At 49.9% G+C, this 15,802-nt stretch overlaps 1 protein-coding gene across 5 annotated transcripts in view; it reads left to right on the top strand.

The window, feature by feature from the left end:
• Positions 1-15,802, top strand: part of SIK3 (SIK family kinase 3) — a 245,049-nt gene that overhangs the window by 214,502 nt on the left and 14,745 nt on the right. Inside the window, exons 12-21 of one of the 5 annotated variants that reach the window (XM_035009003.1) lie at positions 748-901; positions 1,165-1,320; positions 4,474-4,544; positions 6,810-6,953; positions 10,762-10,912; positions 11,659-11,784; positions 12,053-12,138; positions 12,618-12,727; positions 13,701-14,040; positions 14,675-15,537. In XM_035009003.1, coding sequence (XP_034864894.1) covers positions 748-901; positions 1,165-1,320; positions 4,474-4,544; positions 6,810-6,953; positions 10,762-10,912; positions 11,659-11,784; positions 12,053-12,138; positions 12,618-12,727; positions 13,701-14,040; positions 14,675-15,537 — 2,201 coding nt within the window. The remainder of the gene's footprint in view (positions 1-747; positions 902-1,164; positions 1,321-4,473; positions 4,545-6,809; positions 6,954-10,761; positions 10,913-11,658; positions 11,785-12,052; positions 12,139-12,617; positions 12,728-13,700; positions 14,041-14,674; positions 15,538-15,802) is intronic. The other 4 variants (XM_035009004.1, XM_035009006.1, XM_035009008.1 and 1 more) reach the window with 4 other exon arrangements.

Here is a 15,802-nt window from a genome sequence, read left to right as displayed (position 1 = left end):
GGGAAGAGAAGGTTATGACAAGAGTTCTCTTGAGAATTCAGTTAGGGGCGAAACTGGTGTTCTTATAAATACCTTTCTTCTCTGAGTGATTTCCAAAAAAGCCTCCCGAGGCCTGCTGATTGTTTGCTTTACATTTCTCATTCTCGGCCTACGATCAAACAGGCAATAGGGGAACATTCTGGCTTCAAAGACCATGTCAGCTGCAAAGGGGTGGAGTCCTGTGTCAACTCTGTTCGTGGAAAGATCTCTTATTTTAATGTGTGCTGTAAACCTTACTGTTAGGACGCCACAGCCCTGCACATCCACCACTTATCTGTCCCATCAACACCGACAGGAATAATTGCATTCTTTCCCTGGTGAATCAGTTGCTACTTCGGGCGGCCATTGTTTTAGTGGATGGTCTGTGTCCTCTAGAAGCTTGCTGTTCACCTCCAGGCTTTGAAAACCTGAACTGGAGTGGTGCCAGGATTTCCTCTTGGCTCAGAGCTGTTGGTTTTACATGAGTGGTCAACGAAGAATAGCAAACCCCAGTCCCAAATGGTAAAATGGCAGAGAACCACATTCCATACACTAGACTTCTACTTGCTTTGGGGTCTTAGAAGTACAAATTCAGGAGGAAGGTAAAAAAGTAAAACAACAACAACAATAAAACTTGTGCCGAATGTAGCAGTTTCATCAGTTTGGGGTTATGAGCACTTTGGAGTGAGACTATTAACCAAACTTCTCTGTCATCCTGTTTCCTATCAGCACGGAAGTTCTGGAAGATCTGCAGAAGCTCCTGCCTGGCTTTCCTGGAGTCAACCCGCAGGCTCCATTCCTGCAGGTGGCCCCTAACATGAACTTCATGCACAACCTGTTGCCCATGCAAAATTTGCAACCGACTGGGCAGCTTGAGTACAAGGTACCTGGATGTGGGAGAGGGCTTGCCCCCAGAGAAACACATTTGAGCTTCCTTCAAGAGACTTTGAGAGACCTTGCCCAGGATTTAAGGGTATATCCTTATAGAGAAGGATGATGTCTCTTGCATAGCAGCTTGGGTGAGAGGGAAGATCAGTCTCGACATACTTAAAGGATCCTTTAGTTTCCATAGCTTAGAGGGCTGCTCTTTTCTCCCTCCTCCTTCCCCGCCTCACCACCCCGTCCTGCCCGCTGTACTTACGACAGGAGCAGTCCCTCTTACAGCCGCCCACCCTACAGCTGCTGAATGGAATGGGCCCCCTCGGCCGGAGGGCATCCGATGGAGGAGCCAACATCCAGCTACATGCCCAGCAGCTGCTGAAGCGCCCACGGGGACCCTCCCCACTTGTCACCATGACACCAGTGAGTAGCGGCCCAGGGCCCAGCCTACTTTCTCAGAGGCTTTTGATAAAGAAGCTGTGGGCCTAGGGCTGGGAACCCAGATCACCCACCTAAATGTCTGAATTTCCTCTTCCTCTAAGCTTACCAGGTGCAGCGTATTCCCATTTTCTTCAGGCTTGTAGAATTTTCCAGACTTAATTTTTGGCTAACTTCTTTACTTAATCAAACAATTGCCACTCTGAAGTCCGCTCCTGAAGAGGATCATCCTCAGTGGGCCACTTCCCAGCTCTGCTGCTGGGTGCCGCCACAGCCCTGTGGCCCAGAGGTGGGGTCCCCGTGGCCCTCTCACGGTAACTCCTCCCCGCCTGAGGTTAGTGGTGCCTAGCTGTTTTCTCTAGAACGAACTGCTCTTCACCGACCCTTTCTCCTTTGATGAACACTACTTTGCATTTTTGGTACAGCCTCGCTCACTCAATTACTTGGCTTTCGTAAGCTCTAACCTAGTCAGTCAGTGTCTCTCAATCCCATCTTTTTTACATATATATATAATGGTCACATTCAGAGATTGTTTTGCTCTGCTGGGTTCTGTTTATTTCCGGTTATTTTCTTGCCATAGGTAAACCAATTCATTCATTCATTCGTTTGTTCCTTCTTCACTGTCACAGGACCATACAGTTGGGTGCTAATCATACCCACAGCCCTTCCTGGGTGTTTTTAGAGCAGCGCTTCTCAACGTACCTCTGGTGGAGGACTTATCCCCCTTCACTCCATCGTGGGATTAATACTTTTGTAAAATACAACAAAAGTGAATTATTAGAGATATAAAAATTTTAAAACATACAAAATACAAGGCTAAATTTTCAGCAGACAAAATTACCCCGTTAAATTGCTATAAAAGTTTCTAAAAGCTTACTCTTTATTTCTCTACTAACCTTATCATGGATTTGGTAACAGAACAGTTTACGGACTGATACGGGTCCACCATGGGCCCCGCTTTCAGTAACAGGCCTGTCGGGAAAAGGAAGGGATCGTATTCATAGTTCTTAGCCTCACTGAGCTTATCATATTGGGAAGACAGGATCAACATATGTGTGGTGTTGGAATAATAGTAAAGGACCATGTGTGAGTAAGCAAGCGCCATAGTGTGTACCGTGGCCTAGGTGGTGGCAGAGGCATTCAGGGAAGGACCAGATCGATGCAGGTTATGAAGGATCAGGAACAGCTTTGTGGGAGGTGGAGTGACCTCCTCTGTCCACTGTGACCGTTTTCACCAAGGTCACTAACAAGCTTTTGTTGATAAATCCAGTGGGCGTTTTTGATCTTTTGGGCCTTCCAACTGTATCAGTCACTGTTGACCATTTTTTTTCTCTTTGAAATACTGTCTTCTTTTGGCTTCTGTGACACCATATTCTCATTTTCTTCCCGCCTCTCCTTTTAAGGTTCCCTTTTTGCTTGTTTTTTGAAGTTGGTGAAACCCCAGTTTTATCTTAGGCCCTGTTTCCATCTCATTTTACATACGCTCTCTGGCTGATCCTTGTCTGCTCCCATAATTTCTGTTACCAAATGATTCTCCAGCCCAGATCCCTCTTTTCTTCTGAGTTCTCCACTTCGTATAGATGACCGCCTACCGCATAGATTTAGTTGGTTATCCTACTAGTACTTGACATGTCCTCAAGTTTGAATTTGACATATCCTCAAATGACTGAAGATAACCTGTTTCTCCTCCTGGGTGACAGTGATGGGCATGTCGTCCTCCTGGTCACACAAGCTAGGAATGTGGGATTTCTCTTTAACTCTTCCCTCCCCCTCATCCCCATATCAAGTCAGTTATCCAGCACCTTCCTTCTGTCCTCTCCCACTGCTCCTTCCTTTCATCACTGTCATCCTTTGCCGAGACTAACACAGGGGCCTCCTCACTAGCCTCCTTACCTCCAGTCTTTTCTCCTCATCCCCACCACCAGCCCTTTCTACACTGCAACTCAAGCACGCTAGCTTTCTAGAGTATGAATCTTGTAACGTACTATCCCTGCTGAAAAATCCTTGTGATTCACCGCTGCTCTTCCTCAAAATATACTACTTAATGTGGCATTCAGAGCCATCTGTTAACTGGCCACTCTGTCCCTCTCCTGCCTCATCTGTCGCCACGTCCTGCCTAACCCTGCTCACTCCAGTCTCGTGGAACTGTAGTAAGGGATCCAGACAGCCTAGCATTTAAACAGTGGGATTATTCCCAAAGTTTTCGTTCTGTTTTATAATGATCTAACATTTTTAAAAAAGCTCTTTCATAATAATCAAAGTATGACAGTTTTTGCTCTAGTCCCTGAGGCGTGGTGATTATGTGAGCCACCAGGCTGTGAGGAGCTATGAAGTATGCACAGCCTTCGAAAGTGCTCATGTAGATGAGGAGAGTCACGATAATGCATGCATTGTGGTGGTTCTCGTTTCACATATGTGTTTTGGTGGGTAATAGCTATTTTAAAGCATTGAATTGCAACTACACGATTATATGTTATGTACCAAAATGTACTTTTAAAAAACCATGATGCTTTTTTGGCACAAGCGACATCTAAATGCTGGTGATAACATTAATATGAAACAACAGGCCAGTTCCTAGAAGTTCCAGGTAAACAAGCTTCTGCTATATTTTCAGGTCCCCAGACACCAGCAGGCCTTCTCTTTTCTGTCAGCCTAGAAACCCCAGAGGCTTGTAAGCCTTCTCCTCTATGCGTGGCCAGCTCCTGTTTACCCTTCAGGTTTCAGGTGAAGTGTCCCATCCTCCAGGATGCTTTCCTCAATTCTCAAGGGCCCCAGTAGAGGATCAGGTCATGCCATTCTGTAATTGTCTGCTTCCTTGGCTCTGTCCTCCACTAGACTGTAAAATGAGGGCAAGACCTATGTTAATTCCTATATCATCCTGGAACATGGTAGGCACTCAGCTCTTTGTTGGATGAGTGAACAAAGATGAATCAGAGGAAGAAATGCAAATTAAAATCACCTGAGCGAGGTAAAAATGGAAAGCTAGAAAGGCATATGAAAGTTCCATATAACCCAGGGGCCCTAGAAAAGTTTTGTAAATAAAATGAACAGAAAGGCCTGTCCCCATCCCCGTTTCTGGAACAGGCGGTATTCCGGAAGAAGCGCCACCTTGAGCTTTTCCTTCCTGTCTCCCTGCAGGCAGTGCCGGCAGTTACCCCTGTGGACGAGGAGAGCTCGGATGGGGAGCCAGATCAGGAAGCTGTGCAGAGGTAATGTGACATCTGGCAGTGCTTGCAGAACGTCCTTGGGCAGGCTCCCCTGCAACCAACGAAAGGTCACCTCTGCCCAAGGAGGTGGCACAGTGCAGCTTCAACATTTGTGTGGTCTCTTTGCTCAAGCCAGATGGCGTGTTCCCACATGGAAGTAACAGAAGACTACCCAGAAAATGTCATTTCTGTAAGCGCCATTGGAAGTCCCCTAAGTGACAGCAATAACCATAAGAACTTTTTCTCTCCTCCCTCCTTCCTTATTTGCCCCCCTGCCTTCATATTGCAACTCTGATAGTATTCACAAGGCGCAAAGCCTGCTCCTACCTGCCAAGAACTGTTTACTGAAAAGGAATTGGAGATTTGGGATGACAGTGATCCTAGCTAGTCTGGCCATGGACCTCTGGCATGGACTCTTCCTTTCCAGGAGAATGAATACCTCTTGTACTGTGTGCTGTATGCTTCTTCCATCCCCTTGTACCAACAAAGAGATAATGAAAAAAAGAATATGGGATTCGGGCCAGGGACAGATGCAAATATCTATTGTTGGCAGAACCTTGTTGAGAGATGCCTAATTCACAGAAAACGGCAGTGACCATCAGGCATGCTGTGCTGTTCGTTTTACCTCAGTCCCATTAGCCGTGGTCCGCAGCTCCATGCATGCCCCCTTGTGGGAGTCGTCTTTCTTATTATCCGGGGAGTGGGGGGTTGACCAGAATCCAGCATGTATTTTCCCAGAAATACAGGTGTTCTTCAAAATTATATGTTTTTCCCTTGAGGGAAGTTGAAATAAAATGGTTTTCACGGGCTCCTGGGGAAACTTTGGGTGTCTTTATCAAATGGGTATTCAACCACTCATGGCTCACCCTTTGGCAAGTTTACGTACCACTAATTGCTGTATAGTCTGTTAACTGGTTTTAGCTGAAAGAGGCAAAGTAGTTAAGAACGAAGCAGGAGCACTTTTTCAGAACCTGACGGTGGCTGGCCAGTACTCTCTTCTTTACCCACCGTAGCTCTGTATGGGGGCTGCTATTCAAAAAGAAGCTGGCCCCATTTGGAAAGAAGAGTGGAGAACAAGGTGGTGGCCGGTGGGCCAGCTCCTCCTACAGTTTAGCCAATAGAAGAAAAATCGTCGTAACCTTTTTCTTTTCCCCTCTTGATGCTATTGTCTCTATAGTTTGCTGATAATAGGGTATATGATGTTGCAAATGGGCCCCTGCTGGTGCCATGAAAAAAAAATTAGGAAACTTACTGCCTTTGTGCCTTCATTATACAGTAGCGTTTCACTTTATCTTCTTTGTCTTGGACTTCCCTTCCTCCAGCTCCACCTTCTTTCTTCTTTAGACCAACATTTAAAGGGTAAAGTGCCCATCAGTCCTGACGTCATGGAGAGGGATGATGCTTCTTTTATGCATGCCCGAGAAGAGCACAGTGACCGAGGAAGCCATCAGCTAGATGGAGGGGGACCCATGGCTTATTTTTGGTATTAACAAGTAGTGGATCCGATAGATCTTTAGAACGAAAGTCATCAGCTTGTCAACTCCTTAGCTTTGAAACTTCTGTTTTCTTGCCTTGCCTTCCCCAACCCCCCGCAACGCCAAAAAAAAAAAAAAAACAATTCTGAATATTTCATGCAGTTTCGTTTCTTCATCCTCTAGAGAATGTGGTTCCCTTGGGACAACATCAGTTTTTCTTCTCTGATGATTGACTTACAATCATGGGGCATGAGAGGAGGGGTAGTTTTGGAAATCACTCATCCTCAAAGGGAAGGATCTGTTTGCTGTGACTTGTAAATGAGGACAATCTCAAGACCTGGGGGGGCCGTTGGGATCTAGAGACGTACTTGGAGTCCTTCTGAATATCTGTCTTTCTTGGCTCATCTCTAGGAATAATACTTAGGGCTCATTTCCTCTGACTTGTATTTTGGAAATTTGGAGGGACAAGAAGAATAACAAGTGGAAAATAAATCCTTCTATCGAATGGAACGAGGAAGGAAAATCAGTCTTCTTTGTGAGCTACATCTGTTTTCTCTCTTCTCTTAGTGTCTACTCTTAGGTTCGAAATTCAGCCACTTGAGTGGTAAGCCAGCTTTTCTTGGCCAGCTGACCATATTTCACTTTCATCCAGCCAGGGGTCTGTTTGCCATGGAGCCCTTTTTGCTCTGGCACTATTTCATTCTGAGTGCTTTGGATTAACTTCTAATGCTTCTTGCAGAGGAATATTCCTGTCTGTCTTTTTTACTATGAAATGTGCTCCTGCTTGTTGCAGGTACTTGGCAAATAGGTCCAAAAGACATACACTGGCCATGACCAACCCTACAGCTGAGATCCCACCGGACCTACAACGGCAGCTAGGACAGCAACCTTTCCGTTCCCGGGTCTGGCCCCCTCACCTGGTACCTGATCAGCATCGGTGAGTAGCCACATGAGCTATGTGAGCTCCTTGAGGCTCATCGGGCAGGCACCCTTCTTGCTAATCTTACAGTGATGGTGACGAGCATCGAGGCTTTAAGTAGCATCCTGAGCTTACATCTTCTCAGCTCCTTGCACTAAGCAGTGCACAGGGCCGTGTGAGATTCTTCTTTCCCATTACCTCGTAGACATGTTTATGGTCTGCAGTTCATTCTCGTGATTCTAGGTGTTGACTCATAGATGAAATTGAACTTGAAACCTGCAAGGAAGTGAGGTTCTCAGAGGACAGCTGGACGTGGGAGGATCTGTAGCCTTATCGGTAGACTTGACCGTTCATAACCCATCACCTTCAAAAGAATGAGCATATCTTACCATGTTACCACTGAATGGTGAGCTTGGACATGGAGGAAGGTACATCCCTTTGTGAATGGTAGAGCAGAGGTACTGCATTCTCTTGAGTGTTGTGCTCAAGAAGTCATTCTTGCATATTCTGATGGCTGAAATCTTTTACTAGGTCTCTCTTACATTTGTAATTCATCCTCTTGAAGAAATAACAAGCTTAACCTTCTTCCTGGCCAAGAAGACTTCTTAAAACTGAATATCCAAGTAAGCCTGGAAGCACAGGGCCGTGACACTTGGCTAGATTAAGAAGGTGATTACCTTCTGTGAATACTTTGATGACTAAAACCCTTGGCTCTGTCCCCTCTAAAGCTGTCCCTAAGCTCGTGGGCCACACTTTCCAGGCCACCCCCAACTGCTGAGCTTATTTTATTTCAGTCTTGCTGGGAGGACAATGAAAGCAGTTTTACTTGAGAAAGTTGAAAAGCAGTCAGGTTCTAAGGAAATGAAATTTATAAATGTGTTGTTACGAAATCTCATAACCAGCTCACACTGGCAAGCTTGACACAATGTTTTTATTGTGGTGAGTTACCCATCGGGTGTCCTATAATCAGCAGAGACCGTGGACTCTGCGCAGACGGAGTCTGAATTAGCGCCCTGTTGGCACTCTTGGAAGAAGGGAGATAAGCTATTAGAGACGACTGTGAATAACAGTCAGAATGGTCTGGTCGGAGTAGCAGGAATGACGGCTCTCCAACAAAAACTCCGGCAGAGAAGGACAGTATTTTCCTAAGGAAAATCTCTCCAGACCTACACTGTGAGGGCACTGCAAGAGAAGGGACTTGGGGTGATGGTTGGAGAGGTGCCCTCCCACAACCTCCCCCCCCCCCAAACCCCCCCCCCCGGCTTAAATTTTCCATGATTTCTCAACAACGCTGAGCTCACCACTGTTAGCCAATAGAACCTTTATTTCTTTTTTCTCCCTGTCTCTGTCTTCCCTGCCTCCACAGCCTGACAGTTGTTGAGACTTTGTCAGGGTCTGTTGTCCAGCCGAAGTCCCTCGGGTATGCTTGTTTCATCGTCCGTGTTCCTCAGGAGACCCTCCTGTCGGGGGAAACGTGGAGATCGGCGCCTCTCCACAGCCTCTCTCACGGGTCTTCTACCCTGTGTCCGTGTGTCTAGTGAGGAAGGCTACGTCGGCCACAGCTCCCTGTGTGTGTGGTTGCCGCCCTGCCTACAGTCACCGTCCAGGCCTTGCCTGCTGGAAATGTGTCCACCGTCTGTGTTCGTGTGAACACTCGTGGTGGAGTGTTTCAAGGGTTTCCTGTGGCCAAGCCAGTTTGAACTGGAATGAATACTTGATGAGTGGCAGACTGTGCAAGGTGGGGCATTTATGCAAACTCAGCCATTCTTGGTGGGATTCCTGTAAAAACACGGCAGCACGAGAGACTGAAGGTAGTCTGCAGAGGACAAGAGCGCCTTTGCAGGGCCAGAAAACACTGGAAATGGGTGGCCTAGACAGATTATTGAGTTCCTCTCATTTTGCAGAGGAAATGATTCAAGAATAGCATATATACATCTATTCTTCTGGGGTGTAATTCATGAAATCCAACACGGAGACGGAAGAGGGCTCTGATCAACCGTTTCGATCCTGGAAATGTGTAATTTTAAAAGCTAAAAAAAAAAAAAAAAAGCGTGATTTTAAAAAGCGAACACAGGATGGATTTTATCTAGGTGGGGAACCAAGTTCCTATTTGAAAAGTGTAGTGGGAACATCAGCCTGATATGGGGCTGTCCTGAGTTTGAACATGATTGCAAATAAGAATAAAACACAATGGATCCTGTGAGTGCTTCTGAAATGAGCAACTCCATCAGAACTCTTCCTCTGAAGTTCCTGTGCCCGACTGACCAGGGTCAGTCTCTGCACAACCCGAGCTTCTGGAAAAGTCACGAAATACCCGGGCCTGGGAGAGCGGCTCTGAGGGGGGAGGGTGGGTTTTGTGCAGACAGGCTGAATGAACCCCTTGCAGAACACAGCTTTCTGAGTGAATCAGAAATGGGTCCATTATCAGAAAATATCGAAAGCGTAAGGGTCGAATGTTAGGAGAAAATAGTATCTGCTGTCTTTGACTCCAGACCCCTGAAGTAGAAACATAGGAAGTACGGAGGAAGTGCTCCCGAGGGCGGCTTTCGTGATCCCCATTTCTGGAGAGTGTCTGCCAAAACCATGCGTCTTCTGTGTTACGCATGTGTGTTTGTGCTCATTTCATCAGCGCACCACTGTGTTGAGCTTCCGGTAGAGCCTGAAACCAAAGTCATCATTAGCAAAGTGAGGGTAAATGGCTTGCCCCCACGGCCACAACCCTGGACCACTCCGCACAGTCATCAGCACCCCCCCGCCCCCCCAACCCCCTGCCTCCCCCAACCCTCCCCGTCTGCATTGTATTTGAACTCGCTTGTCCACCTGCTTCCTTAGCCTTGCTCTGCTTCAGTCCAGAGTGAGCAGCTGGCAAGGGGGTACATCATCTCACCCATAGTTCAGTGTGATACCATCTGCCCTGGACATGAAACCCTGGTCCTTCCCATCAGCTGCTGGAATGCTGCCTTGGCAGTCATTTATCTGCTTACCTCAACCCATAAGCATCTCTTTCTGATTAGGTAACGGGTCGAGGTGTTAGCGTCTAACTCTCATGCTGTCTTTGGCATTCCTTATCGACAGCTTTTTCTTTCTTTCTGTAAGATCCCGGCTCTGTTCTGACTGAGCAGTGGGATTTTTGTCCGCACGATTCCTCTTTCGCCAGGAGGTTGGGGGGAGGCGTGCTGCTCTGGGAAGTTAATTTTCACAGTGGCCAACTGTATTTGCGTTGACCAGGTACACACGCAGGATCTTGAGGCCCGCATTCCTTGAGAGTGTGCCGTCTCCATCTGGGGCTCAAAAGTCCCCCCATCCTCCCGCTTGAACCTCCACCCTCCACTTTCTAGCCCAGAACCTTTGACTTCCGAGCCAGGCCTTTGCCACAAAGCTGACCATAGTTTCCTTCTGGTCATTCGGAGAGTGCTGCTCAGGGAAAACTGGGTCAACCAGTGGATTTGAGGTTTCGAGAGGCACTAGACAGACGTGATTATAAAAGCCAGATCTCCTATGCAGCTTGGCCTGAGGGCCACTGAGAAGCTCCTGTCTCTGACCTAGTATGTTTGTAAGAACTTGGATGTATTTGATCCCAGGACCTCACCAGGCTTGGAAAGTAAGCCAGCTACAGGTAAGTGGAAGTGGAAGCTGTGCAGCTGGAGTTCTCGGAAGGGCAGCAGGCTAGGGCCACGGCCGGCCTCTGGAGACGGCCTGGAGGTGGCGTCATGCGCAGGGCTGCTCGAGCAGCCAGCCACCCTTGCGTTCTGGAACAGCCGGCCCTGGGTGATTTGGTCCGAGCCGCAGAGTCCTCGCCCCTAACCTTCTCTTCCCGTGTATTCAGCTCCACCTACAAGGACTCCAGCAGCCTGCACCTCCCCGCGGAGCGTTTCTCCCCCGTGCGCCGGTTCTCGGACGGGGCCGCAAGCGTCCAGGCCTTCAAAGCTCACCTGGAGAAGCTGGCAAGCAGCAGTAGCATCAGACGGCTGCAGCAGGTAACGGCGGGGGCGGCAGCCCCTCCGGAGAAGCGCGGGCACGCCGAGCAGTAGCGCGGGCAGGAGCGGGCGGGCAAATCGCCGCCCCGCCCCGTCAAGGTTCAGATCCGGGTAGCTTCCTAACGCTCCTTCCCTCCTCCTTGGTACGTACGGCTTTCCCCAGGCTCAAACAGCCCCCACGTCCCGTCCCCCCCCCACCGAAGGGCCTAGATTTTCCTCCCGTCTCTGTAATTTTCAGAGAGGGATTCCTGGGCATGGGTTTCGGTGGGAAGCCCCAGGGAAGGGGCTTCTAAGCAGCCTTGGCATTCCTCTCATGAGTCATGGGCGCTGGGTCTTGCTGGAGCCTGCTCGGCGTTGTTGCCACCTGGCATGCTCTGCAGTGGGTATGGGATGGGGCTCCCAGAGGAAGGAAGAAGGGTACCTCCAGGCTTCCGTTAAGGGCCAGTTTCCTTTCTGCCTTCCCGATGACCAGGCTGCAAGCGACAGGTGCTCTGCGCACAGATTTCACACCGGACACTTCCACTGGCCCACGGGCCACCCCTGGTGTCTTCCATTCGTTCACCCGGCACGGAATGTGAACGTATTTAGGACACGAATACCTATATACAGCTGGGTCGGTTGTTCATTAAGGACACCGCTCTTCTCTTGGGGCTCTTCCTGCCCCTGAGATGCCTCTGCATCTGCTGACGTCCCTGCATGGGGTGGGCCCGGCTGCGCCCCATCTGTATTACCTGCTTTCCCTTCAGGAGTGCGAGCAGCTGCAGAAGATGTACGGGGGGCACATTGATGAGCGAGCCCTGGAGAAGACCCAGCAGCAGCATATGTTATACCAGCAGGAGCAGCACCACCACATTCTCCAGCAGCAGATTCAAGTAGGCCTTCACTCTTTGCTCGCTCCAGCTTGTTTGGAGTTTGCTCTCAGGCTGATTTGCCTGTGAATTTTGGAGGAGATCACGCAGGGCAGAATGGAGTTATGTTTATGGTTGACTTGTTTGAGTAAAGGTAATCAAACTTTTGGACGAACCACAAAAGCATAAACTTCAGTCACAGATAGTTCTTTCTGTTTCTTCCCTTCCCGAGAATAGCTCTGATTGATCCTCAAGCTGACAATTATTTTTCTCCTTTCCCCCATATGTTTAGGATTCTATCTGTCCTCCTCAGCCTTCTCCACCTCTTCAGGCTGCATGTGAAAATCAGCCAGCCCTTCTTACCCACCAGCTCCAGAGGTAATGAATCACTGGTCTCACGCCTCAGCCGTTGTCTCTCTAATTGCTATCCTTGGCCTGCCTCTTATGGGAGGGATTGACTGACTTCAGCATTCATCTTGGAAGAACCTCTGTGAAAAGCAGAGAGATCAGTTTAAATGTTAGCTGCCTCCCTGAAATCCTAACGTATTCAGTCCCACGCTATTTCCTTTTCTTAGCCCCACAGACAAAGTAATCTGACAGGCATACCGGCCAAGACCCAGGCCCACATGCCCTCTGCCTCTCTTTGTCTGGGAAGTCTGGTAAACTAAGATGTGGATAGGTCTGCGTACACTGTGGTGGGGGATGTACATATGTTTTTCTAGCCTGGAGCCTTATCAAAACTTAAAAAAGAAATCGTTTCTTACACGTTATGTGTAGCGTATGGCTGAGAGTAAGGTCAAGGTTATACTGTCACCTCAGGAAATTTACTTATTTATCTGGTTTTGTTGTTTTTTAAGGTTAAGGATTCAGCCTTCAAGCCCACCCCCCAACCACCCCAACAACCATCTCTTCAGACCACCCAGTAATAGTCCTCCCCCCATGAGCAGTGCCATGATCCAGTCTCACGGTGAGTGTGGAGGTTTAGACTGAACCATGATAAGCCACATGGAGAAAATGAGTCCTAGTCTTGAGTGTTGCAGGTGTGCAATAGTATTTAAGGGTATAGGCTATCGAGCCCGGCGGCCTTGGTTTGAATCTTGGTCCCACCAACACCTTAGCTGTGCCACCGCAGGTAAGTTACTTAACTTCTGCATGCCTTAGCCTCTTCAAATGTAAAAGAGGGATAATAAGAGTATTTAATGAATAAACACATGAAAAACACTTAGATAATAGTTCTCAATAAAGGGTAACTATTACAATTATTTTCAATAAAACCCCCGCCGACCCTACCAAATAAAAAAAGCTGCTACCAGAACCTCCCTTACCGTCATGCCTCATTGGTTCTCCATCACGTGGGGTCCTCCCTTGTGGGTGTTTGGGAGGAGGTTGAGATGAGTATACCCGAATTGGTATGGGTCTTTAGAGACCAGTGAGTTGAGGATTTAGTATTCCCCAAACTGGTAATCTCTTAAGTAACGCCACACAGTCTAGAGCCCCTGAAGAGTCTGCATTGGTCTCTAGGCCCTTCCTACTCCATGTGGGGTTCCCTGACTAACGGTATCAGCAGGAAAAGTAGAGTCTCGGGTCCCACCCCAGACATGCTGAATCACAGTCTGCATTTCAGCAAGATCCCTGGGCCATTCGTATGTCCGTTTGAGTTTGCTAAGCTCTGCCCTAGATCAGAGCTACTCAAAGAATACTCCAGGACCACCTTTCAGAGCCACTTACTGAAAATACAAATTCTTGGGGCCCCACCTGGACCCCACCCAGAATCCTGCGGGTAGGACCCGGAAATCTATTTTAACAAGTTCTCCACACGCTGCCGTTTGCGAAGCGCTGATCTAGACGGTGTCCAGTGTGAGTGTCCTCGCCATTTCCTCCTGCTTCCAGCCGGCAGGTGACCTGGGCATCGGGTCACGCTGGGTTTCCTCTCTCTCCAGGCGCCGCCTCGCCCTCCCAGTTTCCAGGCTTACCGTCCCGAGGCGCAGTCTTCCAGCAGCAGCCCGAGAACTGCTCCCCTCCTCCCAGCGTGGCCCTAACCTGCCTGGGCCTCCAGCAGCCTCCGCAGTCACAGCAGGTGACCATCCAAGTACAGGAGCCCGTTGACATGCTCAGCAGTATGCCAGGGACAGCTGCAGGCTCTGCCGGGCGAGGCCTCTCCATCAGCCCCAGTGCCAGTCAGATTCAGATGCAGCACCGTACCAGCCTGATGGCCACCTTCAGCTACGGGCACCGCCCCTTGTCCAAGCAGCTGAGTGCCGACAGTGCAGAGGCCCACAGGTAAGGCTGCGGGCAGGCACCGGCCGTCTGTCCAGGTGATCTGGGAGGGAGGAAGCCCCTTAGCAGGGCGAGAGAGGAGAAGGGGAGGAGAGTGAGTCTGGCTGGGCTGTGCTCGTCTCACCCTTTCCCAAATCAGGGGGGTGGGTGTGGGATGAACTTGAAACCTGTTTATTGACCCAGGATCAAAGTGCTAATAATGAGACAGAGAAGGAAAATGACAGAGCTACCTTCCTATTTGTCTCCAAAGAAGAAAATGGCCTATTAGAGGAATTTCTAAAAATGCCAGACCCCTTGTCTATTTTTTTAGGATTCTTTCCCTCTGTCACTTTTATTCTAAGAGCTTGGTGCTTCTTAGTAGCTCAGAGATGCTGTAAAATAGGCCAAGTCCCTCTCTTGAAGCTGGAGCTGGAGCTGTCCCCCACACGGTGCCCCGTGACCCCTGGCGGTGACCGGAGAAGCGAATGCGAGGACGAGTCGGGATGCTGCGAGCATCCCCATCTTCCCCGTCACACCGCACTTCCCTGTCCCGGGGAGGGGGGGCTCCCTACTGAGGAAGAGGAGTAGCTGTTCCCCAGGGGACTCTAGCGCACCTGTCACGCGGATGCCTGGTACTCACTCCCTTTTGTGTCTGCAGCTCGAACGGGAATCGGTTCTCCCCTGCTAACTACGACCAGGCGCACTTACACCCCCACCTGTTTTCGGACCCGTCCCGGGGTTCCCCCAGCAGCTACAGCCCTTCAGCAGGAGCGGGGTTCCCTCCAGCCCAAGCCCTGAAAGTCCCTCCACTTGACCAGTTCCCCACCTTCCCTCCCAGCGCCCATCAGCAGCCAGCGCACTATGCGGCGTCGGCCCTGCAGCAGGCCCTGCTGTCCCCCACGCCGCCAGACTACACGAGACACCAGCAGGTGCCGCACATCCTCCAGGGACTGCTCTCCCCCCGGCACTCGCTCAGCGGCCACTCGGACATCCGGCTGCCCCCGGCGGAGTTCGCGCAGCTCGTGAAGAGGCAGCGGCAGCAGCAGGACTACCCCGACCTGTTCCGGCACAGGAACCAGGGGGACGCGGGGAGCCTGGCTCCCGGTCTCGGGGGGCAGCCCTTGGCAGAGCGCCAGGCTTTACCGTATCAGAATGCTGACTCGCTCCACCACCACCACACCAGCCCCCAGCGTCTCCTGCAGATCAGGGCCCAGGAATGCCTGTCGCAGGCCGCGCCCCCCAGCCCCGCGCACGGGTACGCCCAGCAGCCGGCCCTCCTGCGCTCGGAGAGCATGGAAGAGGAGTGCTCCTGTGAGGCAGCCACGGACAGCTTCCCGGACAGGAAGCGCTCAAACGCAGGGACCAAAGGCTGCCGTGACAGCCCCCTGCTCTTGAGTACTGCTGGACCCGGGGACCCCGAGTCTTTACTGGGAACTGTGAGCCACACGCAGGAGTTGGGGATGCATCCCTACCGACATCAGTCGACTGCTGCATTCAGTCGAAATAAGGGGTCCAGCCAAGGTAAGAGCCCTTCGGGGTAAGCGTCCCGGGCCAGTCTGCCCGAATTCACGTAACTCAGGGACGGCGTCTTTTTCCAGTCAGGGCTCTGTGTTCCTAAGAGAAAAAGAATTCCTGAGAAGACCTGCAGGACCTTATGGGGCAGAAGGATGTGGGGAACGGGCACTGGTCCTTAAGGGGAATGCTTTCAAAATAAAAAGATAGCGATAGGAAATTAGCGCTTACATAATCCAGTCGGTAAGGATAGTTCCCATTTCTCCTATTCGTA

This window comes from Mirounga leonina, unplaced genomic scaffold, assembly GCF_011800145.1.
Source record: "Mirounga leonina isolate KUSES-001 unplaced genomic scaffold, KU_Mleo_1.0 Mir_153, whole genome shotgun sequence".
NCBI classification, from domain to species: domain Eukaryota; kingdom Metazoa; phylum Chordata; class Mammalia; order Carnivora; family Phocidae; genus Mirounga; species Mirounga leonina.
This window is presented reverse-complemented; position numbering and strand designations above follow the sequence as displayed.